We start from the raw sequence: 22,988 nt of genomic DNA, 5'->3' as shown, positions 1-22,988 counted from the left end.
AAGGTCTAGGGATCGGGTTCACTAGGTCGTCGTCAAAGGGTAGAATTTAATTCATTGATTGAGCAATGTGTATTGTTGAAAGTCATATGATCGGTCGATTCAATATTTCTTTTAGATCTAATTTAACATGCGGTCGCTATCATTAAATTATCTCTATTCAATTATCGTGGCCTATACTAGTCTTAACCCGGTCGGTGATAATCCTAGTTTATGCAAGACTAATTAATCAATTCTGATCAGTAATTAACTAATTGGAAGTAATACGACAATCAAACAACAATTAAGAGCAATTTAACAATCAATTCATAATAATCCCTTTTCTAACAACCTAGATCCCCTTTCACCCTAGATAAGAGATTTAGCTACGCATAATAGAAAGAAAAACAACAATAACATTAATAAGAAACATGATTGCAAGCATAAAAGATGAACAATGAAATAAATGACTAATAATAAAGGAAAGATTAAGAACAATACCGTAAATAGCTAGATCCGGAAGTAAGAACAATAAATAAACTAAACTAAATATTTTAGAGAGTTTTCTAAGGTAGCTATATTAAACCTACTGAAAATAAAGCATAAAATAACTTAGGGTACGAGTTTTGGTATTTATAGCAATACATAACCGACTTAAGGAAAGTTGCGGGAATTATAAAACTGGAAGGTTCCTCGATCGAGTCGAGAGTGACTCGATCGAGGCACCAAAGTTCAAGAACACCCAACTCTCGACATTGCGAAATTTAGTTGATTAGGTTGGTTCCTCGATCGAGTCGCGAGTGACTCGATCGAGCATGAAGTTCCTCGATCGAGCCAAGGTTGACTCGATCGAGGCACCAATTTCCTGCTTCGCGCACTGAACTTCAAACGGCCGCCATTTCTTCGTTTTGTCGAAACAAGCGATTTTCACGCCGTTGGAAAGCTAAGAGGATAAGCTTTCACCTCCAATTGGAATCACTTGAAAATACATTGTAGAACTCGAGATATGGCTCTTCAAAGTAGGCACTTATAATAAGAAGCTCTTTTCTTCGTGTTTTCTTCTTAAATTCTCTTCCTTCATTCTTATTGATTCTCGTGCCATGCTTCGTGTATCCCTTCATGCCCACTCCGCGATGCTCATTTCATTTCTTTGCTCCTCAAATGCATCATTCCTGCATTAAACATCAAAAGGCGGAAGTATCGACATTCTAACTTAAAAGGCATCTAAATGCTATAAACTAGCACGAAAACCGTATCAAAAGCAATTAAGGGGAGGCATAAATATGTATATAATTATGACTCATCACTCCCGTTGTTGTTTCTACCACTTTCACTAATCTCGCTGATAATATTATTTTTTTACTATTTAAATGAGTGATTACTATCATATAACTAAATCCAATGTTACTACAATTCTTTTCTTTGCTACGAAATTACTTTTACTATTTAGGCATGTAATTTTAAGAGATTTATATATTTATATAAATATATTATATATATTCATTAAATCAAATCAAAAGAATTATGCAATATTTTATATTGTGGAATCTAACTTGAATTATTTATAACTACTTATATTATATTTTTGTATGTTAAATAATTAACATCTCTATACACCTAATAAACTATAAAGTTTAATAAAATTGCATAGATTTTAAATTTAATATATAATTTTATGATGATAATAATTAATACCATAAGTGTGCATGTTTATACTAATTAATTATTTTATTTTAAGGAAATTGACAATCTTCTGGTCTTCTATAAATATTTAGGAAAATTACCAAACATCTTATTTCTTTTAGTCTTCTTGAAATTGACCATCTAAATTAATTATTTTATGTTAAGGAAATTGACCATCTTAATTAATTAATTTTTTTATTTTAAGGAAATTGACCATGTTTTAGTCTCTTCCATATATTTAGGAAAATTACTAAACTTCTATATAATTAATTTATATAACTTTCTTTAATTAAATTGGAGTTCCTTGATTTCTGGATCCACCCCCGCGCAAATCTGCCCCTGCTGAGTCCTACACTTCTAAAATCCCCAATTTCCCGCGTAAACCCTTCTGAAACCCTAATCAATTTCTATTCTTTTCACTGCAATTCAACCACCATGGAAACACCTGAACCCTTAATTATTCAAGCCAATGAACTATTTGAATTAACAGAGAACGAATCGTTTCTTTTTAATCTTCTTGAAGATGTTCTTCGTGATTCTAAGCTCAACGAGACCGAGCTTCGTGTTGCGGGTGGTTGGGTCCGAGATAAGGTAAAAGATTTCATCTTTTTCGTTTTTTTTTTTTTTTTCTGTGTAATTATGTTTTATCGGTGGATTATGGTTTATCAAATTGTAATTTTGATTAGGGTTTTTGTGATTGCATTGTGGTGAAATTGGGTGGTAGTTTAATTTTCAATTTTTGCAGTTGAATTGTGATTTACGAAGTCGGGTTTTGCTAGAATTTTGTAATGATGTTGTGTTTTCGGAATTTGTGTGTTTTGTACTCCATCTGTTACCGGTCAATTGTTGTCCTTTTGTTTTGGCACAAAGACCACAAAGACCAAGGAAAGAGGAGGAGGCTAATTATAAGATGACAAGTGGTTCAAATTGAGCGTGAATCATCAAATTGCTCATCAAATGCAATCCTAAAATAGAAAGGATAAAAATTGACAGACACCCAAAAATAGAATAGGATAACAAATGACCGGGGACGGAGGGAGTATTAATTTAGTGATGATGTGGTTATAGACTTATAGCATATGGTGATGCTATTGAAATTCATTAATTATGTTTATTTGGTTCGAATAATTTTCGATAGGACACTGTGATTGTGTAGAATTTGATTGGTAATGTATGATTGTATATGTCCATATTAAGTTTACCTTTTATTAATTCGATATACCGATAACAATAATTTGAGCTATATGCTATAACCACAATATCATGTAAGCACCATTTTTACGACAGTTTATACATGTACTGATATTCCATTTGCTTCACTTTCTATGCAGCTTTTAGGCGAAGATTGTAACGACATTGATATTGCAATAAACAACATGCTTGGTGAAGAATTCTGTGAAAAAATAAAGGAGTACCTGTTAAAGAAGGGTATAGACGTTAAGAAAGCTGTTGTCATTCCAAGGTATGTGGATGCGGATTACTAGCCTGTTCAACTTTTAGGATTGTTGTCGTCTTCTGGTGTATTTTAAGTTTTCGCAAGCTGACATTAGGTATATCAATGTTACTGGTTCTTACACCAGGGACTTTCCATGACCAAGGCATAATATTTTGATTCCTTGTCAAATGTTTCCTTGAATGGCATGCGATATTTTATGGGTTTGGGACTTGAAATGGATATTGTATTTGTCAATAATAACTGGCGCCAGCTTGTGGAGGCTTTTGTTAATGGTGCGTAACTCGTGCATCACCTGTGATTTCACTGGCGGCTATTGCGCAGTTGTGCTGTTCATCTGATTATGTGGTTACTGATACTTCCTCTCCATACTTTCTACTCATTGATTGTAAACAACATAATATGACTCTAATTCAAGCACATATATATTGTTTGGGTTTAAATACTATATTATTCTCGCATTTCGTAAAATTCTGTTTCTCTGAACACAAATCACTTGTATCAAGTTTTGGAAATCAACTAGTAAATGAATGAACCTTGATCATTTTTCATCTTCCAATAGAATGAGAATATTGTGGCTAAGGTTGAACAAATATCAATGATGCTTAAGATAGAAGCTTGTCCAATAAGCAATCGACTTTTATGTCCTAGAATCTTTTGCTTCATTATTCTCAGGTGTCTGGATAGACGTGTGTAGTGTGCAATTTTTTTGTTTAGTAGTCGCACAATCTAAAGACTTTTCTTTCTGTAGCTACCATCAAAAGAACACTGTGCCTTAATTTTTTATCAACTGTGTGTATCCTTATAACTATAATGTGTATTTTCTTTTCAGCAATTCCGCTAAATCGAAACACTTGGAAACTGCAAAGATGCGCCTGTTTGGCCAGTGGATTGATTTTGTGAATTTAAGGACTGAAGAGTACGGTACAGTAAACAGTATTCCTACCATGGTAACTCCATATTTCGTTTATTTGCAAACCTTGTTTTACCCCCTTGTTGACATACAAAGGATGATTTGTTAACATACTCTAAATAAAGCGTGTGACCTACCGTTGGAAAGCTAAGATCACAAGCTTTCACCTCCACTTGGCCTTGCGTCGATACAAGGTCTAGAACTCGAGATATATCCATTTGAAGTTGACCCTTGTGAAACCGAGTTTTCAATTCTTCATTTTGGCTCTTGTTTGTGCATGCCAAGGCTTCAATTCTTCCTTTTGCTTGCTTCTCTTGGCTTTGCACTTATTCCCTTGGCTTACCTTTTGTTGTCCTTCTTCGCCTTGGTTGACCGTGGCTCGGGTTTGACTTCTAATTCGGTTTCTACATAACGGTTTCTTCACCTCAACTTATCATCATGAAATACTTGAACTACCCTTGAGATGCAAATGCCAAAAACAAGTTCAATTGACCCAAATTACAACCAAAGTGAATTGGCCGGGAAATATAACGATTAGCACTCAAAACCGGCTTCACAACACATTTATTCAACTAAAATTATTTAATTAAGCCGACACTATTTGACTCTATCAGTAAGTGACAGTTGTATAGTTACCCTGGAAGTTTTTGTTTATAGGGGTAAATGTCACACTGACGGTGTGGCACTTTCTTAAAAGACTTACTGTTGGTCACCAGAACAAACCTTTGCACTTAACGGGAATGAATACGGAGTACTACGATTTCTTTTAAGATTCAAGGAATGTATATGGAATGGGGTAGTAATGGGAACTCGGTAAAGATCTTTAACCTTTGGCCTTTGCTGCTCCACCCACCTAGGATATTTGATAGACGACATCTGTCTTACTCACATTAATGACATTGTAATGATAGATTGTATGTGTAGATTATTTAGCTAATAATGGTAACTAAAAAGAATAAAACAAGAAATATCATATCTACTACTCCAAGTGGCGAATTTGGGGAATGCGTGATTTGTCTGGCCATGGCATCAATTGGAGATGCATCTCATTTGATTTTGGTTTGACTTACAGAGTTTTGGTTCTCCGGAAAAGGATGCTGAACGAAGGGATTTGACTATTAACAGGTGGCTTAAACTTTCTTGAATCTTTTCTCGAGCCAAGTAATAGCTGTCTCGGTAAAATAAAAGTTTTTTAGTAAAACAGTCATGTTTACGTTATTGTTCTTGTGACAGCATGTTCTACAATATTCACACCGGTTTTGTGGAAAATTTTACTCGAAGGGGTTAGTTTGAACTATTCTTCTGTAGTCTTACTCTCTGCCTCTCTGGATAGAACCAGAGGTTCATGATTTCTTTTATTTATTTTACTAACACTCTGTCTTTCTGTGATTAATTTTCTTTCTATTATATTGTATTTGGTGACAGGTATAACCGATTTAAAGTTAGGAAAGATAGTTACTCCTTTGCCTCCAAAACAGACTTTTTTGGATGATCCTTTGCGTGTTCTTCGAGCAATTCGTTTTGGTGAGTATCTGTGATTTGAATCATTTGATGGCTTTGTCCACCTGTTTATACTAAACTTGTGTCGCACTTTAAACACCTCTGGTTCAAGCTATTTGTTTTGGTGAATATTATCTGTTTATGCGTCTCTTCTGTCTCACTTTGAGCATCCTTCCTCCAATTTCTAGGTGCAAGGTTTGATTTCACTTTTGACGAGGACCTAAAGAAAGCTGCTGCTTCTGATGAAGTGAGAGATGCTATTGCGGAAAAAATAAGCAGAGAACGAATTGGTCTTGAAGTATGTTAAAATATATGATTCTTAACGCATGCATGTCTCTCTCAGAAAGTTACTTCGGTTTTTCATGTGTTTTTCATCTATTTTTCAGGTAGATCTCATGATTGCTGGAAATCAACCTGTTAAAGCAGTAACCTATATCTGTGATTTGCAATTATTTTGGACTGTTTTCACTCTTCCGTCTAATGTTGATCCTTCAACACCAGAGGCATGTGATAGGTTAATGCTCTCAGCCATTCCTAAACTGTGCAAGTTTGTGACATCTCCATCTGCTTAGGATTCCCTATCTTTTTTTTTTTTTTTTTTTTTTTTTTTTTTTTTTTGCGTGATTATTTTGTTTTCATATGGAGTATATTTTTATGGTCCTTCTCCAGTATCTTTGTTGTCAAACTAATTTTGGGATGCTTACCATAAGTTCGTTCCAAGGTCTGTGTCTGGTGCAATGCTTACTCATGCTTAATGTTATGGGTATTTATTGTAACCCAACTGGATGACTTTTTTTTTTTTTTTTTTTTTTTGGTATTTCTACTCCTCTTCTCTATGTCTAGTGTTCCTTGAGGCTGACTCGGTTCGAAGGGGAGGATATGGGTGCATATCCAAGTCCAAGTGTCGGACACGGTTATTTATGAAACATTGATAAGTCTTTCGTCTAAATTGAAGTGTCCGTGTGTCATACCAATGTCCACCTAATCACTACTAGTGAACTGGAATTCAATTGAACAGAGAATTATCGAAACTATATTCTTTAAATGAGATCTTGTGGAACAAACTTACATATGAAAATATTAGTTATTTCTGCTGTTGATCATAGCCATTGAGTCTACTCCCTATGAAATCTCATGCGATCATCTTCAGTATAGGTAGCAATGTAGCATAGGTCATGTTTCTGAAGTCCAACTGAGCTATGATAGTTTACTGCATGAAGTATTTTTGGTTTGAATGCTCATAGCCATCGTTTTCCCTTGCTCAGGTCATGTCTTACATTCATCGATGCTGCTTGGAGCCTTGTTCAGTCACTTGAATCTCTTACCTTAAGTGTGAGTACATGGTTTCTTTATCAGTAGTATCTTTATTTCTAAGATGCAAATTTGATTACACAAATGAATTTGCAGTAGTAGGACAAGTAGGTATATTATTTTTGTTATAAAAAGAAAAAACTTATGGTGTATAGCAAAAAATGTAAATTTCACTTGGGTGGCCTACTTAAACTTTAATCTTTCTTGGGATTGAGGTGGGGGAAAAGTTAGGTATCAGGTTACTCTCACCACTCTTAGCATGGCGAGCAGAATGTCGAGATTTTCACCACAATTTCACTTCACCTAGTTTCACGTCTACGACCAATACGATGGTCTGAAAATATGGTAATATCGTAATAGTTGGTTACGTATGAATGAGCGTCTCATATCCAAAAAGGATGAAATAGGTTGGTCCTATCCTAGAGGATCAATGTAGTTTTTACCCTATAAAAAAACCTATGAATGAGTGAACCAAACATGATGAAAATAAATATTAACCTAGTTTTTCCTGAATCCAAACATACAGTTAAACTCAGTTTCTGGTCTCTGCCTTGGCTCAACATTTTAAATCTTACTCTGTTTCTCCTCCAGTAGTGATGTTCATTTCTCTGCTGTTACAGGATGACCACAGGCGATTATGTTTATATTCAGCCATGTTTCTTCCTTTGCGGAGTACGACTTACAAAGATAAGAAGAAAAAGGTGATGTTTTAGCTTTTTGTTCTGTTTACGAGGTGGTGCCATGATGGCATGTTATTTCACCATAAAGAAAAACTGTCAACTAACTTCCAGATATTAATCATTTTTTGGTCAATGTTTTACTTATGCTTCATTCTGTATTTCTGTGCTATTAATTTGCTTAAAAGTGGGAAAATTGCAAAACGTGTTCGTGTAACACGTGCCATCTGAAATTCTGAATCTAACATTATTCGTACAAGTAATTGGTTGGATGAACACAAAGTACTTACTCATGAACGTGTCATCCTCATGTATGTTTTCTTGTGGTGTAGCAGCCTGTGCCTGTGGTGGATCATATTTTTCGAAATTCTCTCAAGCTTAAAGACAAGGATCCCGAGACAGTGAGTTTGAATCTTTTTCCCTTTGATTTTGCCATGATAGCATTTTATTGTTCTGCTTTCTTTGCCAGTTCAGTGAACATTTTCATTGTATGGTCCATGTTACTGCTCATGTAGATAATAAACGTGCACCGTGTCACGGAGAAGTTCATATCAATAATCTCTCTCCTTAGATCTCAAAAAGATATGCAGCATGCCGAAGCTACCTTTGAAACGACACTTATTAATGTTCCAGAGTCTTCAAAGCTACGGATATTGACAGGTCTTGTTCTTTTTTTTCTTTCACAAATTCTTGTATGAGACGATCTAAAGTGAACCCTTATATATTTTTGGGTAGACCATTTAATGTCAACAATGAACCTTTTAGGTAGAGTAGCCATTTTTCATATTGTTGTATCCATTTTATTGTTGACATTGATTCTCTTTATTTGGTGAATGTAATTTGTCATTACTAATCATTGTACGACTTTTAGTAACGCGTATACTTCAGTTTTGAGATGGTGGTTTTAATATTAGCTTTCTCGTCTAAGATCTGGTGTTGAAACTGCGGGTGTTTCTTCTTTTCAGGGTTGCTTCTGAGGGAAATTAAAGAATTTTGGCCAATTGCATTACTTATGTCCACTCTGGTATATCCTTATGGCGACTTGCAGGAATCATCAGCCGAAGGCATCAATCTGGAGAAGTGTAGGGAATTGTTCATGTTGGTGAACGACATGATCGCAAAACAAGGTATGGTTTTTGTATTTGGTTCTCTTAACATAAGTTTCTTGCTTTACATTGGTTGCTGTTTAATCAAATGAGGTTTTTCATGAAGAATTTTGCATTGCTAGGATTTGCTACTGTAGAACTTTTTTTTTTTTTTTTTTTTTTTTTTTTTTTTTTTTTTTTTTTTTTTAAAACAGCCTTAGTTTACTCGTGCCTGTTTCGCGTAAGCTATTACTGTCACAAACTATGGTATCTGAAATTTCACACTGCAGGTCTTGAAAACATTTGGGAGACAAAGCCAATAATCAACGGAAATGAGATTATGTCAATTTTGAACCCCGAAGGAAAAAAAGTAGGAAAATGGGTAAGACTCTCTTCCCATGACAGTACAGTAGTAACTCTATTTGTCGAGTACATATTGACGCCCGATATTTGACAACAAACTACACTACTATGTGTCATAACTCATAAACCATGCTTCATGGTTTATAATGAAACTAAGTTGTTGATGACGCTTTCTACATTACTATGCGAGAAGACTTATTTTATTTCATCTTATTTCAAATTCGAATAATGAAAAGTTTTATACCATTGAAAATGGACCCTCAAAGCATGCACTGACATGAATTGCGAGGTCCCGGGTTCAACTCCTTGCAGTATGCGGTTATTGCATGGGGACCTTCGGGGTCTGTTAAAAGAGAATGCCGGCTTACCGTGTTGTCGCGTATCTCTCAGGGTTTGGCCTCTCAAAGGTGTATCGCCCTAGGCTACTAATGAGAGATGTTCCTCGTTACCAAAAAAAAGAAAATGGAAACAACACGTGATGTCTAACCCTACGTAACCTTGTTTGTATTGTTCAGGTAGAAAAGGTTATGCAATGGCAACTATCCAATCCTGCAGGAACCGTTAATGAGTGCAAAGAGTGGCTGGAGAAAACAGGCAAACAGTTGCTGGAGGAAGAGGAAACAGGCGTGAAACGAGCAAGGGTGAGTTGAGCTGACGATATTAGGGCACTATTCATTGATTCTCAAATCTCAAGTGGGATACCTAGGATTCTTTTTGACATTACATCACACCAAAGTTTCGAAATGACAGAGATAACTTTCTTGTACAGTCGTTCTCTTGAGCTTCACTGGTTCTTGGATTTCCGGTTGAAAAGCTTGTTTATTGCTGATATGCTATGGTGACATCATCATTGAATACTCGAGTAGGAAGAGCCGAAGAGCTGATATTGATATTGTACGATCATTTTTGAACCTCAACAGCAATCTTAGATGATAAATTTTCGGTATTTCAAAAGAATTAGGCTCCATCCAGTTTCGATGTATTACAGGACCCATGAGGAAACCCGTGTTGGAAGTTGCATCCAACCACTCGTACAGTCGTACTTCACAATGCGAAAGCTTATAAACAGTTTAAGTGAGCCATTTTCGCATGTTCCATTCACAAAAGACGATGGAAATAACATAAATTCCCACATCCATTCCGATCTAAGTGTACGATCGAAAATTTCGGGTTTGGTCGGTCCCGGACCAAATGTTTAGGTCTGGTCCTTGGTCCACATTATTTTTTCGGTGTTCGCTTCGGCCCGATTTGGGTCGGTCTAGGCTCACTCCTACAACAAGTAACATGAAATTTCATAGACATTATTTTAGGGTGTTGATTTTCGCAGTACACATTTTACTCAATACAGTACACTTTTGACCATTTTACCCCTCTTATTTCCTCATTCTTTCCCTGCCTTGATCAATAACCTATCTCGACTCAGCCCCTTTTGCAGTAAACTTCCCACAAAATCATTAGCCAACTAATTGAGAAATTTGCGAGATTAAGACAAACCCAAGTGAAGATATCAACCAAAGATTGTATAAAAACAACAGAAAATGAAAGAGGAAGAACACAAATTATACAAATCAGATAACGTTGTCATGATAATTAACCCAACAACAAAAATGTACCGAATTCTTGATCTGATTAGCTAATTGAAATTTTTAAGGGAGACGGAACCACTGGGGTTAAGAAAATGTATTCAAAAATGGACAAATTAGTCGTTTTATGATAGGTTGTTGTTGGGCAATTGGATATGCAGCATATTCAATTTATTGCATATTGGTTTTTGATTTCACAATGATTTGTTGATGTAATTTTAACGCATACTGCTAATTAAGGGGTATTCGCCAGAGGGGTAGGGGAAGGGCAGCCAGCCAGTGGAAATTGGACGGTGATCCGGTGGTGGGAGTGTACGGTGGTGGTGGTTGGATATTGAACATGTAGTACATTTTTTCACAGCAATTTTTTTCCAAGGGTAAATAATGGAAAGAAGTAGACAAAATGTACTATAATGAGTAAAAAACGTACTGCGAAAATAAATTGCGTTATTTTATAACCACAAAACTCGAACCAATTATTTGCAAATTGATTGACAACTAAATAACCTAACAACACAATCGAGTCTAAAATGACTTGATTAACTCAACCTAAATTGTATACAATGTGTACAATGAAATAACCTGACCCAAACCGACTTATCTGTATCAAAATTTTAACCAAGTGGGCGGACCTAAATCATAAGAGTACTCCGTACGAAGTACTATAGGTCTATAGGGCATAAGCTAGGTAGCACGAACACTATAGTGGTGGAGTGTCAGACACTTAGACGCCAGGCAGACGGCCGGCGGCACTGCGGCAGGTGGTGGTTGTCTTTATCGTTCTATTGTGTTTGTGTTCTTTATGAGTTTATGTTTATTGTTGTTTTGCCTGTTTCTGTTTGTGTGGTTCACTGGTTTGTGTTTATCGTTTTTTCCATTTTTTTTTTTTATTTTTTTTTTTTCGCACGTGAGGGCACGTGCCCTCACTTCCCCCCCAAATCCGCCCCTGGATTTGGGGGAAGAAAATTGAGTGACTTACTAAGAATTTGCGGAACGATTGAGCGTTGCAGGTGATGCGAGGTGGAGGAATTGTGGAGCAGTGGAGGACGTTCAGTGGTTCAGGTGTACACGTCTAGTTGTTTTATTTTACTGCATTACTTTTCCGGAAAATTCACTTAACTAGTTTGACGTTTTTAAGATCGGTACATATACTCTCGTGGTTTCAATTTTGTGCACATTACTACTTTTAAACCCGTTCAAATTACACGGATTGGTTTTTTAAAATCTTGTATCAAAGTTGGTAGATAGTACGGCAGTTGCTATTTAATTGAACCCATATTTAATAATTTCAATTCATCTTTTGCAATTAGTAAAGAAACAAATTTTGAAGACTTGACTCCATCGACATGTTTTATACTTCCTCCATCCACTTCAAAGGTAACATGGACCCACTTTTCCTCTCACAAAAAGTGGGTCCATGTTACCTTTGGAATGGATGGGAGGAAGTATAAAAAATGGGCCTGTATGTGTCTATTAGACCTGTCAAATTTTGACTTGACTCAATAGACCTGTTTTATGTAGGCATCCCCGTAAATGTTGACATATAACTCAATTGAACAAACCCGATATGACTTCTTAATTTAGTGTTGAAACCTGATCAAATTGGGTCGAATCGTTCAATCAAATGTTTCAACTCGAGAAAATATACTAATATGTTGATAAAATTAAATTTACCTTTGACATCAATGGATGCATCATTAAAGTTCAATATATACTTGTTAATTTTGTGTCGGTATTGTGATATTTTCCCCTATTGATAAATGAGAAAAATAAAAGGAGAAGAAAACTTTGTTCACTTGTATTTGACTTTAAACTGAGTTGTATTTTTCTTGATCTATATTCTGACCCGACCTAAGACTCGACCCACTCAATCTGTTTGATAGGTATTGTTATGCTATCGTTAGAACCTAGGCTCGACCCGCTCAATCTATTTGGTATGGGGTGCAAACCTGATGCACCAAGTTGTAATACAAAAATATACTTATATTTATTGTTAAACTTATAGGCTTGGAACGGGCTGGGATTTAGGCGGACCCATGTCGGGCATGTTTGATAGGTATAACTAGAGTTGGCATTGGGCCGTCTTTGGCGGCTCGCGTCTTGGCCTATCGTGCCTTCCCAAAAAATGGCCGCCGAGACACGGATATTGGTTGGCCGTGTCGTGCCGTTCTCGACCCACTCACCCAAATCCCGCCGCGGCCCGCTCCCGGCACGCCCGCCTGATTTCGTGCTCGGGCCGTGCACGGCCCATGGGCTAATCGTGCTTAGCACGTGGGCCGGCCCAATAACCTTAGTATATTTTTTCTAAATACTCTTTTATTTATATAAATAATGAATATTAACGATTTAAATATATATTTTATTAAATATTAATGTACTTGATGTCTTGAACTCTTGATTAGTTGATTACTTGTATTTTTAATGTACTAGATTTAATTAAATAATTAAAAAATGGAATTTAATTAAATAATTAAGAAACGGACCAAATTAGGGGTGATGTTTATAATTTACTCATTTACGATACTAAATTTCGAATGGGACAACTAATTTGAAATTAAATTTTGAGAAAAAAAAGAATAATAAAAGCGAAATAGAAATAGTCATTATTAGCATAAACGTTGGGCCATTATTATTTCTTTGCAGAAATGGCCCATAGTCAAAGTCATCAGAATAAAGCTATTACAAATTGTTTAATAAGACCGTCTCTTAACATAAGACCAATCCATTAAACAAATAAGCCCAATACCTATGAAAACAAAAAGTCCCGCCATTAACTGCTCATCAGTCAACACACCCTTGTTCGTTCTATTCATCTTTGCAGCCAAAATTACACCACCACCGCCTCTAAACCATCCTCGGAAATCATTTTTTGATAATTTGGTATCATCTGCATCAACAGTCTTCACGCATCTCCTCCCCATAGATATTCATCTTTTAAGTCATGATTTTGAACTTTAAAAATTAAGTTGTCAAACTACTTTGTTTTAGCTCTCACTTTGTCTATCTTCCTGATCAATTTCATAAATGCCCAAACGGCCAACACCATCAAAATCTCACCTCATATAAGTACAAATCTAAATATACCCTATCGAGCATCATATCTATCTCACATCTCTTTATCGAGGTTCATACATGAATCAAGTGTAGATTTTATTAAAGGATTTTAGAAAAAAGAAGCGTAAATTGATCTCAGACGATAATCCAAAGTTTCCAATTAATGCTTCGCATTATTTTATGTCAATGTTGCATTAACACTTTTTTTTCCCAACCGTTTATTTTTCTATGCAATCACTTTTTGTGTCCTTTTTAATTCTAATTCTAATAATTATGAATCCTAAAAATTTATTTATGGTATTTTTCTGTAATTTTAACATTTTTTTCAGAAATTATTTCGGTGAAACTTTACTCGTATACTCTTTCTTGGTGTCCATTTATTTTAATTTTTAAAAATATTGCTGTTAATTTGGTTATTAAAAATATTGATACTATTCTGATACTTATACTATATATAATAATTTTATAGGAAAATACATCTATATTTTTATCCCTTTTAAAACATTTTTCATTTCTCGACTTAAGTAAGGCTTCTCCTTTCTTTTTTTTCTTCTTTTTTTAAAATTTAATTAGTTATAAATATTATTTGATTTTTTTTTTTGTTGAATATCAAATTATTTAAATTTAATTCTTTGAAATATTTGTTTAATTATAATGATTTGAAATTGATTTTTTATATTTAATATTTGTATGTCTATTAAACGTAAGTCGTATAATTGTAATTGAACAAATGGATGAAATCATGTATTGAAGGCTGTCTAATTAAATTGTATGCAGAACGTGCACCCTGAAATTTAGGAATGAAAAAATTTGTTTTGACTAATTGACTTACAATACAATTCAGCACTGTAGTTGTTCTTTTAATAAAGAAAATACATTTATACCCCTCCTCTACTTTTCTATTAGATGGACGTCATTATAATTTATAAGGCCATTATAGGCATATAGCTCATTGAAGGACCTAATTGGCTAATTTGTTTGTTTATTTAAAACACTCCATCACCTCCCCATCGACAACCGACTAACCACCCGGGTATGGCCCTCCTTCTTAATCTATCCTTTTCGACTTCATTATTCAGTCATCATCTCGTCACTACCTTATCACTACTTGTTTATTTATTATTCTCTCTGTCCCGATCATTTGTTTATCGATTTCATATATGAGTGTTTCATTTATTTATTTATCTTTCTATATTAAGAATGGACCGTCTGTTTAGCTTCCCCAACAACTCCTCCCTAACAACTCCTCCAAGCCTATTTCATCACCATAAAAATGGCTGCATCCGTACTTATTTTAATGAAATCGCTTGTAAATTCATTAGCGTGATTGAAAGATTACAAGATTTGAATTGTTCATCGTCTAGGTAAATGATAGAAATATTACAAATAGTTTTAATAAATGTCTTGAACTTTCTGAATGAATTATCTTCATACACTTTGCTAAGTCCTAACGGAATTCTAAAAAGAAATAGCAAACTTGCGTTGCCTTCTACAGGTCTACTGACCCAACAACCACTCAAGAGGGATCAAATGCTTTGATCAGTCATAGGAATGACACGATCCTTGGAGAACCTGACGTAAGAAGCATTGCAGTAATCAAGACTATCCAACATCGCGGAATCAAGACATAAACCTTGATATATATATATATATATATATATATATATATATATATATATATATATATATATATATATATATATATGCGAATGGATAGGGGTTCACACATTATTTATAAGTAATTACAAACTCCCAAGATAGATGGAGTTCAAACATTTATAATACGTACAAGCCACAGTTGCAAAGAATCATATCTCATATCTACATTGTAAAAACGTACTACAGTATTAGTATTATATATAGTTCCGGAAAAAGAAAAAAAGAAAACAATTGATTCTTCTATGGACTTTTCTATCTCACCTACTAGATGACACGAGCTGACCTTATCTTCCTCTGCTCGTAATCAAGGTCATCGGTAGGCAACTCAAAACGACATACCGGGCAAGTGTTCCTAATCCCGAGCCAAGGGATGATACAATCCCCATGGTAGAGATGGGAACAAGGCAACTTCTTTCCCTCCTCTCGAAATTGGCAAAGTGTTTTAGCCTTCAGACTGAATAGGCCGTCTGAAATGAGAATTTGTGAAGATACAAGCCATGACTGACTTCCCTGCCCACCAAGGATACTTCATTTATTAATCTAGTCCATTCAACTAAGGAATAACTCATTTGCTCTCAACAAAACATTAAAAATGGGCACAACGCCACTCGGAAATATATTGTGTTCACTCGTATTTAGGCTTGACATAGATAAACCAATCAATCAATACTCATACAAAACGAGTGGCACAAGTGTTTTTACCCTTGGCGTTATCATTCCCCAAAGTAAAAAATTTGGATTGCATCATACATACGAAAAACAAGAGCAGGTAATAAATTCGCAATAATATCAAAGCTAAATTAAGCAGTCAGAAAAGTAAATATAACAGAATCATAACAGAGAAAAATATAGCACCCTGAACAAGAGTTGATGAAACTAGTTGTGGAGGTCCATGATGCTCTTAACTTTGGGAGCGTAAAGAGAGTAAACAACGGCTTGACGCTTGGCTATTTCAAGCTGGGAACGAGCATCAGCAACGGCAGAAGAGATAGCTGAAGGGTCATCTAGGGTTTTGTTTAGACGAAAAGCATCCACGGTTCTACGCTTGACATACTCCCTGATGTTGTAGTCCAGGGAATTTGCGAAAGTTGTTCTTAGAAGTGATCGGTAAAGGGTGATTACTTGGCGTGTGGCGAAGCCATGGTTTTGGAAATCACGGCAAAAGCGCCAACAATATAGCGACAAACTCGTTAATGCTAAAAATTGATCATTGTCATTTAGTAAACATAGCATCAAAAATTACGAATACTAACGGAAAATCTAAAACCACCAGATGAAGATTTCATGTTTTGAAAAAGAATCAATCTAAAATGAAGCATAACATATACGGAGTATTAAGTTTCTTTGAAATTGGTAAAACAAGATGAAATTAGGGTTCTAAAATGATAAATTTTGAAATTAGGGTTTATAAAATTGGGGGTAGGAGTTGAACTAACAAATAATTAAAATTCACAGCAGAAATAGACCATAAGGAATTAAAAGAAAACAATTGATAGATGGAAAATAGCAATCTAGGTTAGAAAATTGGGGATTTGGGCAGTGACGGATCCAGGATTTGAGTGAAGGGGGGGCACAATAAGAAAAAAAAATTGCGGCAACATTTATACATTAAATTCAAATATCGTCAATACATAGTAAATTCTAAGCTACACTAACACTTATACATTAAATTGCGGACAACATTTATACATTAAATTCAAAAAAATTTTGAGGTTCTAATAACAATGGAGAAGAGGTCGATGTGGTTTTTTGTGACTTCCGACTCCACAAGTATTGTAAGCTATTAAGAAGCCATGGTTTCCCTATATTTAGTGATGTGTACTCTGGCTTTCAGTGATTCAGATACTGATATATAGGCATTAGGACTACTCACCAAGTAACACAAATCATTAATCATTCCAGCGCACTTTTACCTCACTTGTGCAGTTGTGGGGATCCTGGAAACTTCTTCGGAGATTGCCCATTCCAAGACTACTCCCGAGCCCTGAGTCATAACAAGGACACTTACAGCTAGTGATGGAGTTGGGTAATAAGCTTGGAATAGAAATTGCACTTTGCAATATGGGGGTGCTATTAATCCCTTAAACTCATCCACCAGTATAAACTTCTTCGGAATAGAAATTGCACTTTACAAGAAGTAGCCTGATAAACGTTTGGCCTTTCTTAGGAGGATGTAGTCATGTATCTCAACTCATCCACCAGTATTGCCCCATAAATCAGACTATGTGCACTAATAAGAAGCCATGGTTTCCCTATATTTAGTTGAATTTGGGGAACAAATTAATCGAATTAATCAAAACTAATAACTAATAGGAACAAATTTGGGATTTAGGGTTTGGGGAACAAATTAATCAAAACTAATAAGAACAAATTAATTGAATTTGGGGAACAAATTAATCGAATTAATCGAATTTGGACAACTGAAATTCATAGGACATCTTATACTGGTGTCCATTGTTACAGTTTTTATCACTTGTTCCTTTCAAAAAGAGTCTTATACTTTGACCACTTATTCCTATTGGATTGGGAGATACTAATTGCATAGTTGATTGTGAGCGAGTCTGCAATAGTCTCATCAAACTGACAATATCACTCTCTTGTCTGCCTACAACCACCAAAACTCTCTAACAACTTAGTTCATCTAAACTTTACTTTAGAAAATAGTGTTTGCTAAAAGTAGACCGCCAAAACCAGTAAACATTGGCAGAAAATAGCCTGCTTGATCATCCCAGGTGAAAAAGAAAATTCAAGTCAGTGACACATTTGCTACCATAAACCGAAGAAATGTTGAAGACATGGACAACTTAAACTAGATTACTAAGGAAAGCAACACACACGTCTCAGCAGAGTAAAAAGAAAAAATCGTTTATAATCTGTAGATTTCCTCTAACAATGAACCATTGTATACTAAAATCAAAGAGCTTACTCTATCCTACATTTACTAACCTATGACTAACAACAAACATAAGGTAGACCTTATAGATCCACGTGATTTTATAATAAATGGATGAAAAAATTGCCATTTACTAATTAAAAGAAGAAGAGAAGATATGTCATTTACTAATTCTAATACTATTCCATCGTCTCTTCTATAAATCTTTTAGAATATTGTCATTATTTTTGACAAAAGACACACACAAAAGCGAAAAAACTAGCAAAGACTAAAGCTTTATGTTCGATATCCCTTACTAAATAAAAATACTAGCAAATGAACAAAGAGTAAGAAGAAGAGGCAATGATAATGCCACGAAAGAAGTGACATTATAATCGACCCAATCGACAACATTATCGAAATCTCTATCTACTCATAAACTCCAACATATTATTAGGTATTGCAAACATCACTTCAATATCACATCCAATTTACGCATTCAAAATAACTCATCAGCTTCAAAACAATTAATGTTGATCAAACCCATTATTTTTTCAGATGAGAAAATCAAATCCGTCAGTTCATCCGAATGTTCTGCATATTACTCCATCCGTTCCAATTATTTTTTCACCTTTGATTAAAAAATCCATCAACAAATAACTAAAAGGTAAACAAATGACCGAGACGGAGGGAGTAATTATTAGCAATCGACCAAACATAGCAACCCAATGTAATTCTCTTGTAAGACGGCCTTATAGAAAAAAAGTATAAAACTGATATTACAACAATCTTCAGGAGTGTATCCTAAAAAAAAGTGCAATGAAGTTGCGAAATCGGAGACAAAGAACCAAACATCTGGTATGCATACTTCCATTAACGCATTGAACACTAGAGAAATGCAATCAACAAATACCATTAATTAAGTTAAAAGTTGGAGATATATCTAAGAAACCCAAATCATATTAATGAGTAAATAATGGTTCAAGATTAGGGCATAAAATCATGAAATTTGTAAAAATGATTGATACCCAAATGTTTAAACAGTCATAAACATGAAAGAGTTAATTTGGTGAATCAAAAAAAAAACAAAAAGAGGAAGATGATTAATTAGGGAAAAAGGGAGAAGGAAAACAAACAATAAAACGAGAAAGTGGAACAAAGAGCTACCGCAGCTAGGACGACGGCGGAGGATGTTGGTGGAGGACCAGAGCTAGCAGAGGACGATGACGGAGGACGATTGATGGAGGAGCATGCAAGGGATTGGGTGCTTAAATTGATTTGGGGATAAATTTGGGGATTGTATTATGTCGAGTTAGGGTTTCGGTGTTTTATTTTTCCATTGCGATGGATTGATTAATATTGCGACGGACTAAGGGATTTAATCACCCTATTCAATCACAAATTCTCATTATAAACGGACACTATCCGTCTATACGTATAGACGGATACCATTTTCCCTCATAAAATACTCATTTGCCATAAAGTGGAAAGCACATGGGGGTGCCCCACCTTGTCCCCCTACCCATTTTATTAGAGGTCTTTACCCGTCTATTCGCCCCACTCGTCTATACCAAAACCTATTGCTGTTTAATTGGGTGGAGAGTTAATTAAAGTGGTCCATTGCAAAATCCGTCGCACAGGATTAGAGCACCCACATTGAAGAGGATGGACCATCCTCTTAGATGAGAGAGAGTGCTAAGAGGATGTCCTCTTCAATGTAGACATTCTTCAAAGATCCTCTTTGAAGAGGAAGAGGATGACATCCTCTATAAATAGAGGATGTTCTTGTCTTGGCCCTTGTGCCAAATAAGAGATAAAATTATACTTAAATGGTGAAAGAGGAGAGGAAGGTAGCATCCTCTTTGATATGGACACAAAAAGAGAAAGAGGAAGGAGATAGTGGAAAGTGGGGTAAATGAAAGAGAGTATGATGTGTCAAAAATATAGAATGAAAGAGAAAAAATAAGAGGATGAAACCATACTCTTCAGAGCATGTACAATAGAGAGGAGATTATGATCCTCTTATTTTTTCTTTCTCCCACTCTTTTTTGGACACCTCACTTTCTCTATCATCCACTTCCATCCTCACTATTTTCATCCTCTTCTTATTTATTTTGCCTCTGATAGAGAGGATCCTCTTTTTTATCCTCTAACATTTTAATTGCATTTCAACTTATATTAAAATAAAAAAATAAAAAGCAAATACTAAATTTGGACAAATATAATTGGATAGTTGGCACAAGGGCCAATGTTCCACTTCCTCTAAAACTAGAGGAAGTGGAGAACATCCTCCTTCTAAGAGGATCCTTTATGCATACTCCACAATAGAGAGGACCTCCTCTTAGATGAGAGAGAGGGCTAAGAGCATGTACAATAGAAAGGAGGTTTTTATCCTCTTATTTTTATTTTCCCCATCTATTTTTTTTGACACCTCAATTACTTTTTATCCATCCCATTTTTCAACATTTACATCCTCTTCCTCTATTCTTCTCCTATATTTTTCTACAATAGAGAGGAAGTCTCATTCTTCCTCTTAAATTAACCATTATACATAAACCTTCAATATTAAGAAAAAATATAAGAAATTGGATATCATTAATTGGTTGAAGGGCACAAGGGCCAATGTACTCCTTCCTCTAAAACTAGAGGAAGTCCTCTTCATCCTCTTGCTAAGAGGACACTCTATACTTGTTCTACAATAGAGAGGACCTCCTCTTAGATGAGAGAGAAGGCTAAGAGGAGGGTAAATCCTCTCTATTGTACATGCTCTAAGAGGAAGGTAAATCCTCTCTATTGTACATGCTCTCAATGTACATGCTCTTAGCGCCTATTAGAATTTTGGCCCACGAACTATAGTTTATCGCATAATCCATCGCAAATAAATTAGTCCATCGCAAAATCAGTAATTAGCGACGGATTATTGTTCCATCGCAAAAATTCTGTAGCTATGACTTAATCTTTTTGTAGTGTCTTGGAATGGGCAATCTCCGAAGAAGTTTCCAGGATCCCCACAACTGCACAAGTGAGGTAAAAGTGCGCTGGAATGATTAATGATTTGTGTTACTTGGTGAGTAGTCCTAATGCCTATATATCAGTATCTGAATCACTGAAAGCCAGAGTACACATCACTAAATATAGGGAAACCATGGCTTCTTAATAGCTTACAATACTTGTGGAGTCGGAAGTCACAAAAAACCACATCGACCTCTTCTCCATTGTTATTAGAACCTCAAAATTTTTTTGAATTTAATGTATAAATGTTGTCCGCAATTTAATGTATAAGTGTTAGTGTAGCTTAGAATTTACTATGTATTGACGATCTTTGAATTTAATGTATAAATGTTGCCGCAAATTTTTTTTCTTATTGTGCCCCCCTTCACTCAAATCCTGGATCCGCCACTGTATAAGACGATCTAAAGTGAACCCTTATATATTTTTGGGTAGACCATTTAATGTCAACAATGAACCTTTTAGGTAGAGTAGCCATTTTTCATATTGTTGTATCCATTTTATTGTTGACATTGATTCTCTTTATTTGGTGAATGTAATTTGTCATTACTAATCATTGTACGACTTTTAGTAACGCGTATACTTCAGTTTTGAGATGGTGGTTTTAATATTAGCTTTTCTCGTCTAAGATCTGGTGTTGAAACTGTGGGTGTCTTCTTTTCAGGGTTGCTTCTGAGGGAAATTAAAGAATTTTGGCCAATTGCATTACTTATGTCCACTCTGGTATATCCTTATGGCGACTTGCAGGAATCATCAACCGAAGGCATCAATCTGGAGAAGAGTAGGGAATTGTTCATGTTGGTGACCGACATGATCGCAAAACAAGGTATGGTTTTTGTATTTGGTTCTCTCGGGGTTTGGTCTCTAAAAATGTATCTCTCGGGGTTTGGTCTCTAAAAATGTATCGCCCTAGGCTACTAATGAGAGATGTTCCTCGTTACAAAAAAAAAGGAAATGGAAACAACACGTGATGTCTAACCCTACGTAAACTTGTTTGTATTGTTCAGGTAGAAAAGGTTATGCAATGGCAGCTATCCAATCCTGCAGGAACCGTTAATGAGTGCAAAGAGTGGCTGGAGAAAACAGGCAAAGAGTTGCTGGAGGAAGAGGAAACAGGCGTGAAACGAGCAAGGGTGAGCTGACGGTATTAGGGCACTATACCTAGGATTCTTTTTGACATTACATAACACCAAAGTTTCAAAATGACTCAGATAACTTTCCTGTACAGTCGTTCTCTTGAGCTTCACTGGTTCTTGGATTTCCGGTTGAAAAGCTTGTTTATTGCTGATATGCTATGGTGATCTTCATTGAATACTTGAGTAGGAAGAGCCGAAGAGCTAATATTGATATTGTACGATCATTTTTTAACCTAAACAGCAGTCTTGATGATAAATTTTCGGTATTTCAAAAGAATTTGGCTCCATCCAGTTTCGATGTATTACAGGACCCGTTAGGAAACCCGTGTTGGAAGTTGCATCCAACCACTTGTACAGTCGTACTTCACAATGCGAAAGCGTATAAACAGTTTCCATTTTCGCATGCTCCATTCACAAAAGACCATGGAAATAACATAAATTCCCACATCCATTCCGATCTAAGTGTACGATCGAAAATTTCGGGTTTGGTCGGTCCAGGACCAAATGTTTAGGTCTGGTCCTTGGTCCACATTATTTTTTCGGTGTTCGCTTCGGCTCGATTTGGGTCGGTCTAGGCTCACTCCTACAACAAGTAACATGAATTTTCATAGACATTATTTTATAACCACAAAACTCGAACCAATTATTTGCAAATTGATTGACAACTAAATAACCTTTAACAACACAATCGAGTCTAAAATGACTTGATTAGCT

The 22,988-nt window shown here is 35.5% G+C and overlaps 1 protein-coding gene across 4 annotated transcripts; it reads left to right on the top strand.

Moving 5' to 3' along the window:
- The first annotated feature begins 2,000 nt into the window (after positions 1 to 2,000).
- Positions 2,001 to 22,548, top strand: LOC141592420 (tRNA nucleotidyltransferase cca2-like). Of its 4 annotated transcripts, none has more exons than XM_074413087.1 (16): positions 2,001 to 2,250; positions 2,991 to 3,121; positions 3,945 to 4,062; positions 5,098 to 5,150; positions 5,259 to 5,308; positions 5,451 to 5,549; positions 5,714 to 5,823; positions 5,912 to 6,039; positions 6,791 to 6,857; positions 7,457 to 7,537; positions 7,846 to 7,914; positions 8,029 to 8,173; positions 8,479 to 8,640; positions 8,889 to 8,980; positions 22,146 to 22,271; positions 22,367 to 22,548. In XM_074413087.1, exons 1-16 carry the CDS (start codon positions 2,095 to 2,097, stop codon positions 22,376 to 22,378), a joined length of 1,599 nt encoding a protein of 532 aa, XP_074269188.1. In that variant the 5' UTR covers positions 2,001 to 2,094; the 3' UTR covers positions 22,379 to 22,548. The 4 variants fall into 4 exon arrangements, with proteins under 4 accessions (XP_074269188.1, XP_074269187.1, XP_074269189.1 ...); XM_074413086.1 differs by lacking the exons at positions 22,146 to 22,271; positions 22,367 to 22,548 and adding exons at positions 9,477 to 9,602; positions 9,731 to 9,907 and having other exon boundaries at positions 5,714 to 5,827; positions 5,916 to 6,039; XM_074413088.1 differs by lacking the exons at positions 22,146 to 22,271; positions 22,367 to 22,548 and adding exons at positions 9,477 to 9,602; positions 9,731 to 9,907 and having other exon boundaries at positions 2,002 to 2,250; positions 7,849 to 7,914.
- The last annotated feature ends 440 nt before the right edge of the window (positions 22,549 to 22,988 follow it).

This window comes from Silene latifolia, chromosome 7, assembly GCF_048544455.1.
Source record: "Silene latifolia isolate original U9 population chromosome 7, ASM4854445v1, whole genome shotgun sequence".
Taxonomy (NCBI): Eukaryota; Viridiplantae; Streptophyta; class Magnoliopsida; order Caryophyllales; family Caryophyllaceae; genus Silene; species Silene latifolia.
This window is presented reverse-complemented; position numbering and strand designations above follow the sequence as displayed.

Bases quoted from the DNA above. Each gene is read 5' to 3' on its own strand.
- LOC141592420 (XM_074413087.1), top strand. From the start codon at position 2,095: ATGGAAACACCTGAACCCTTAATTATTCAAGCCAATGAACTATTTGAA. The intron at 7,538-7,845 runs GTGATGTTTTAG...CTTGTGGTGTAG, and splicing joins ACAAAGATAAGAAGAAAAAG to CAGCCTGTGCCTGTGGTGGA. The intron at 8,174-8,478 runs GTCTTGTTCTTT...TCTTCTTTTCAG, and splicing joins AAAGCTACGGATATTGACAG to GGTTGCTTCTGAGGGAAATT.